The sequence below is a fragment of the Parasteatoda tepidariorum genome, chromosome 10 (assembly GCF_043381705.1).
Source record: "Parasteatoda tepidariorum isolate YZ-2023 chromosome 10, CAS_Ptep_4.0, whole genome shotgun sequence".
In the NCBI taxonomy this organism is placed as follows: Eukaryota; Metazoa; Arthropoda; class Arachnida; order Araneae; family Theridiidae; genus Parasteatoda; species Parasteatoda tepidariorum.
Window position 1 is genome coordinate 37380802 of NC_092213.1, and position 7020 is coordinate 37387821.

The 7020-nt window shown below is 28.1% G+C and overlaps 1 protein-coding gene across 2 annotated transcripts in view; it reads left to right on the forward strand.

Annotated features, from left to right (window-relative positions):
• The window catches only part of LOC107450459 (protein Spindly), a 34240-nt gene extending 30511 nt beyond the window's left edge, over positions 1-3729 (forward strand). For both annotated transcript variants that reach the window (XM_016066250.4, XM_016066251.4), the window contains exon 9: positions 2391-3729. In XM_016066250.4, the coding sequence (XP_015921736.2) occupies positions 2391-2758 (368 nt within the window). In that variant the 3' untranslated portion in view covers positions 2759-3729. The remainder of the gene's footprint in view (positions 1-2390) is intronic.
• Positions 3730-7020: the final 3291 nt, after the last annotated feature.

Sequence of the window (7020 nt, forward strand, 5' to 3'; positions counted from 1 at the left end):
TTTTTCTAGCTATTCTACTATAAAATACATTCCTGATGTTACCATCTTTGTTTTTCAAGTGAAGCATAGAAATCAATAAAAAAAAATGCATTTATTTAATAGCTGTCTGTCCTACATATTTTCTTCAAAGTTATAAGTAAATTTTATTGTAATTATACTCTAGCACAATGTTTTTATTGAGTTGCTTAGTATATCTTTTTTACATTTAAGTAGTTGGTTTATGAGAGGACCATGTTAAACTATTGTTTTCTGTGAAAATATTGCTTTAACTAAATTATTACTTTTGTTAACCTCAGTTACTTTAATAATTACAGAACTGACATTTTATGTACTATGTTCGCATTAAAATTTAAATAAGAACTCCTATTTTTATTTTTTTTTTCAGCATTAAGGTAGTTCTGAGAGTAAAAAATTTTGCAATTCAATATTTTAGTTAAACCTATATTGCACCAGTTTGTTGTAACTGAAATTAATTTTAAGAGTTATTCCAGTTTTCCTTTAAAAAGTCCTGTTTTGAAAAATCTACTTCATAATTTTGTAATTTTCAGGAAATTCGCAAAACAATGGAGAAGTTTCACAAAATCAAAAAAGTCTGTCAATTCTTTTTGTGACAAACCTTTTTGTTATGAATTTGTTAAGTCTACTTATAATTTTCTGAATATCAGAAAAGTGTAAAATTGGTTCTTTGCTTTTTTGTTTTCCTTAAGGGGGAGGGTGCAAAAACCATATCTTAATTAAAGAGTTCAAATACAAATTTTATAATATTTATATTTTCTCCATACTAAATTAGATTTTTAAACATTATCTTTTTGATATTAAACATAGTTCGAAGAATTCTTTTTAAATTGTTACCACCTGATTATGAATTTTTTATCTTATATTGGACTTGTTATATTGTTTATCTGTAAAATTTATCTGAAAGCTTTAATGCATGCTTTAATTTTTTAGTTGAGTTAAATATCAATAGTACAACTTTCAAACCTTATTTTTATGCTCTCATAAATGAATTTCAGCCTTTATTTTCTAATGCAATTGAGGGTTAGGTCTGTAAATACAGTCAAACTCATTTATTGTGTGTCCTTATTTAACAAGATCCTGGATTTATCAAGGAAATTTTCTATAAATGGCTAGATTAATGCTAAAAAGCCTTTATAAAATCCTGTAGGTATGAGCTTCACTCAGATTTAATGTGAAATTTTTTCTCAAATTTCTTAAATTACATACACCAAACTTTAAGAAAAAGGTTTCCAGTATCATATTCAGGATACGTTATCTAACACCAATATATCTTGCCCAAATAACAATGTGGTAAAACAAGGAAATATCAGAAATTTTAATCAATCTTGAAAAAAAACAGAATTGAAATAAAATTCCAAAAAAATCAGGGAAAGGAAATAAATTTTTGTTTTGAGGAACCTAAATTCTGATATTACCAACAAAAAAAAGTTTGATCTTGCAACAATTTTTTTTTTTTTTTACTGTCTGGCTATTCTATTAACATTTAACTCAATGTTCTGTTATATATTTTGTATTTAAACCATAACTGAATTAGGAACAAAGACGATTCTAAAAAATCTTTTCTGAGTGTTCATGGTCACTGAAAAATAATGTTGATTTGTAAAATTTTATTTAAAATGAAGCTCACTTTTTTAGTGGAAAACTGTATTTCTTCATTGTTCGTATTTACATCTGAATACAATGGCTTTTGTATTTTTTCACAGTTTCATCTTCTGACGCAAAACACTCATTAAACATTTGCTCAACCATTTTATGAAAATAAAATGAAAAATATTCATCTTCACATTGTTTTTTGCCCCCGTGGCAGAATCGCAGAGACACAGCGACGTTGTTGCAGTTCTTGCAGAAAGTTTTTTCATTTGAAAAATAAAAAATTACTATTCTTTTCAACAGAAATTTATACGTAATATTTGAATAATGCATTTAGATAATCACTTTTTGACGCATTCAAATTATAGCATTTGAGAAGTTCAATTCGCGTGATCTTTCTTTCAGCAAGTACTATTGAAGATTTCGTGATTTTTTATTCTGATGATTATTTACAGAATGCAAAGAAGGAAATAATTTGTGGATCACCCTTAACACAAAGCGAGAATATACCCCATAATATTAAAATAAAAAATTATTATGTGCTCAATTAAAAAGATTATATAGCTTTTTGTTTTGTAATCATAGTTGTTATTTTAAATTAATGGCATATATGTTTGTTATTTATAAAAGTATCTTGTAGAAAGATATAAGTGCTAGAGAGTTTTGTCGCAGGTGGCTCGAAAAAATTCTGCCACAGGGTTTTTTTTACTTACATTTGTAAACTGAAATATAATGTTTAAAAATTGTCTGAAAGGCAAGTGTTTTATTATTTAAATTTATAGTTTCAGAGCCTTCTGAATCGAAGAAAGATATGCCTGGATTTGAGTCCAATCGTGAATGTAAAACACTTGTTCAAACAGATATGAAAGAAAATATTGTACCACAAGGAGAAGATGATATCAATCCAAGGGAATTGATAAGTGAAAATGGATTTATGGGGATGAAACAACCCAGAATTTCTAACAAAGCAAAGCTGCATAGTTTCCATTCCTTGCCAAAGTCTGAAATCAAGCATTTGAATGATCTACCTGTTGAATCCTCACTAAAGGTTATGAATAATCAAAATAATGAATTAATAACTGTTACTAATGAAAATTCAGAGCCTTCAAATATTCCTGAAATCAAGAAAAGCAACTGTGCCCAGCAGTGATTAGAATACTTCTGCTAAGATTTTTAATATATTGTGTATTAATTTAGTTCACTTTTTGTTTATTTTACATTGTTGAATGTTCTACAAATTCACAACCTATTTTAAATTTTCATTGAAAAATATCTAGTTTGGGTCATGGTATTTAGCACAATATGGAGAACCTGAAAAATTCAATAAAATTTTTTAAACTTCTGAAAAAACTAAGAAAGCAAAAATAAAAAAAAACTAATTTCTGAAAAGAGTTACAGAATTTTTTAATTTCGAAATTAATGAAATTTAAATTTTTTGATGTAAAAAAATTTTTCCTCTTGCCAATTATGAGTCAAGAATTAGAATCCACTAAAAAAAAAAAAAGAAAATATTTATAGGTCATTTTGTTTCTTAAAATGTACATTTGAAAAAATCACCTATCTAAATGTTGACTTTGTTACAGAATAAAATATCATTTCATCATGATAATGTCTTACATCAAATCAATTTGCATAGTAATAACAATGGTTTCATTGTTGCTCATATTATGGCGATCCTTAATTTATATAGGGTCCTGCATAAATAATTTTTAGATTAAAAAATATGGTAATTGAAATTTTAAATTTTCACGAGCAACTGTGATAACTTATTTTTATTTAGGTTCAAATTAGTCACTCTTTTTGGTAATACTCTTATATTTAAATAACAAGGAGTTACAGAACAATTAGACTCTTTTACTTTTTTTATGTAGCTATTTTCTGTTTTTGAAATTATATTTTTATCATTAGTTCTATTTTTACTCGATTTTTAAATTGTCAGGAGAAGGTGGTTGTTTTCTCAAGATGTTACACAATATCTGGAATGATTTGAATGTGGTGTTGAATGTTTATGTGTTGTCTTATTTTTAGAAAGTTTTAATTTGTGATGCATTGAATTAGCTAGTTGTATATATTTCTTCCAATTTGCCATCATTTTCAAATAAATATTTCTATACTATTTTACATGCTTTGTTTTTGTTTAATTTCATTTTAATCAGATATTTCTATTAAAAAAAACTGCAGATTTTTCTGTTTTTTATTAATTTATAAATAGATTTAAGAATTAAATATCTGTAACAAGGGTCTAGCCTGCCTTATTAAAAATACATAGAATTTCAATTATATTTCAACTTTTGAAGGGAAAAAAATTCTTTTTTCCTAAACTTAAGCCAATGGAATCAACTTTTATTGAACTCAAGACAGTAGTTTTCAGATATCCTCTTGCAGGGTGTTCATCATTAAGCAGCTATGGAAAAATTGGTATCGTGGTGCATTAAATAAAAATGATTTCATTGCTATTAGTAGGTATGTATGTACCGAATGCATGCAAACCAAAAGCAATTTAATTGCGTATCACAAGAAAATAGACTACTTAATTACAAAAAGAAAGATCTTGGTAACATTAAGAGAACACCATATCACACGAGAAACTTTTTGTCACAAATTCTATTTCATCTCCATTACTTATTTAAAGGAAAGAAAATGTGGGTTTGGACAAACCTAGAATAAGTCATGAAGTTTCAATTGCTGAAAAAAAAATTTCAAAATGCAAACAAATTATAGGTAGAAAACTTCTCCATTGTGTAAACTTACAGCTATTTTCATTTGGATATTTTTTAAAAAATTTCTTTTCAGTATTTTAAACTTCAAGGCTTTCTCTAGGTTTGTCTGAACTCCCTTTTTCTACACTTTAAATTTTAAATGCTGACCGGCCTATTTAGGGGGCAGGGAACTATCCTTACATCAGAAAGGTCCTGGGTTCGAATTCCGGGCAAGGCATGGATGTTTCTTTCTTTCTCTGTGTGTTTATGTCCTTTCTCCTTTGTGTGTGAATGGCGTGGCAGAAGTCGAATTCCTGGCCATAGATGGCGCCACTGAAAAACAGGAACAATCGCCCCTCCCCCACTGCCTAAACAGGCATACCACACAAAAAAATTTAAATAAGTTATGGGGGGGTGAAAGATAATTTGCGGCGAAAATTTCTTCTGTGGTATGGTGTCCTCTTAAGATTACATTACAATCAAGTTTTGTATGGAGAGTACAAAACTAGATTTAAAATTTATGAAACCAAATATAGTCAAGATAAATGCCTTGGTTTACGGTATCATCTATAGATATTATGACAATAACCTAGTTTTAAAAAAATAACTTTCAACAAGCCTGAGGGTAAAATTAAAAGAGGCAAACCATGTGTTAGATAATATAAAAAAGTTGCTGAGGCATCATTTGGATAAACAGAAGAAGAGTACTAACATCAGAAATATAACTATATACTAAGCTGCTTCAGGCAGCCATGGCTTGCAAGTGGCTGTAGTGCTGATAGAACTAATATTCCACTTTTGGAAAGGTAGTACAAATCTAGATTTAAAATTTATGGAACCAAATATAGTCAAGATAATTACAATCCAGGAGATTCGATGCCTTGGTTTACGGTCACGTGTATAGATATTATGACAATAACCTAGTTTTAAAAAAATAACTTTCAACAAGCCTGAGGGTAAAATTAAAAGAGGCAAACCGTGTGTTAGAGTTAGATAGTGTAGAAAAGTTGCTGAGGCAGCATATGGATAAACAGAGGAAGAATACTAACATCAGATAAATAACTGTACTAAGCTGCTTCAGGCAGCCATGGCTTGCAAGTGGCTGTAGTGCTGATAGAACTAATATTCCACTTTTGGAAAGGTAGTATACCAATTCAACTGTGCTTTTATCCGAACATTTTGTTAATAATTAAACTTACCTTTGGCACAAGACAATGGCTTTTCCCATTTATTCTTCAAAGGTAACTTTTAATTTTATTTTGTACAGTGAGCCACAAAAAATTAAATCACACTGAATACCTTTAGCTCTAATTATCGGATTTCAACATTCCTAATTTTTTCAAAGATTGACCTATATTTACTTAATTATTGATCTGACTAGAAAGTGTTTTTCAACTTAAAAATAATGGAGTTATTGATTTTTTTTCTCGAACTTTCGATTTCTTTTAAAATCTAGCATGGTAGTTATTTATTTTCAAAAATCTTTCTTTACCACATTATTTTTTATTTATTTATTTTTTTAACTAATGGCGCATAACCTTTGAACACAAACAGACACAAAAATTATATAATGTTTCTTTATTGCAATTTTGATATTGTAAATAGTAGATATGGAGTCTTTTTTTTTTATTGGCAATTTGAATTTACGAATTTCTATTACTTTTGTGTTCTAACGACCTAGGAAAATACGACGAATGACATGGCAAAAAACTGCAAATTTTTATTAAAAATCTGAAACTGATTTTAATTAACAGTCCTCAAGCAAAATTCTAAAAAGTAATCCAAAATATTCTTCAATTTTTTTTCCTTAAAATAATTTGAATGCTTGAGAAAAACTTAAAAATCCTTAATCAAGTAGAAATGACAGAAAGAATTCAATTAGTTGAAAGATGAGTAAATAATGAAGTTCTTAAAATCAAAACTTACTAACAGTAGCATTTCTGATTCCGGAGAATAAATTAATTTCGATGAAAACACTAAATAAAAGAACTACATTCCACGAAGAAAGTAATTAGCGTGGTATTTTGTGTACTCCAATTCATTAATCCTGCTTCTGACAAAGAAAAATCGAATCCGTCAGTATAATTCATTTTCTTTGCGTCAAATGCACATGTTAAACAATTAATAGAATTTATTGAAAGAAAAATCGAATGTTTTTATTTGAGATTTTTAATAGGTCCAACATGTTGAAAAGTCAACTGTACGATTTAAATTTATTTGTTGCTGAGAGTAAATTAATTTTGTTCGGGAGTAAATTTTATTATTAATCCGAATCGTGTTATTGCATTTATCATTTTCCTAATTTTAACTATTTATGTTTAGTAAACTGTTACTTAAATTTAATTTTATAATCTGTAGGAGTAAACAGTATAATAATGGGAGGTATATAAAATAAATTTTGCCTTTGTGTTTTTGAATTACAAAAATTTGTTTAACACGTTCACGCCGGGGTGACCCACCGGTGGGTCACGCTAGATTTTCTCATCTTGGCAGAGCATCGGAGTAAAAACTGGTTACAATAAATTTCATTTTTTAGTTTTTTTCCGGGAATAATAAAAATCCATAACTACCAATTGCTTTTAACGGGTGCAATTTTTATATTGAATTGCTTCTTCGCCGTGATAAATTTCTTTACAGTGAATTGTTATTGTTGAGAATAGATTAACTCCTCCCGAATATTATCTAATATTGAAATAATTCTTCTACCAGTATT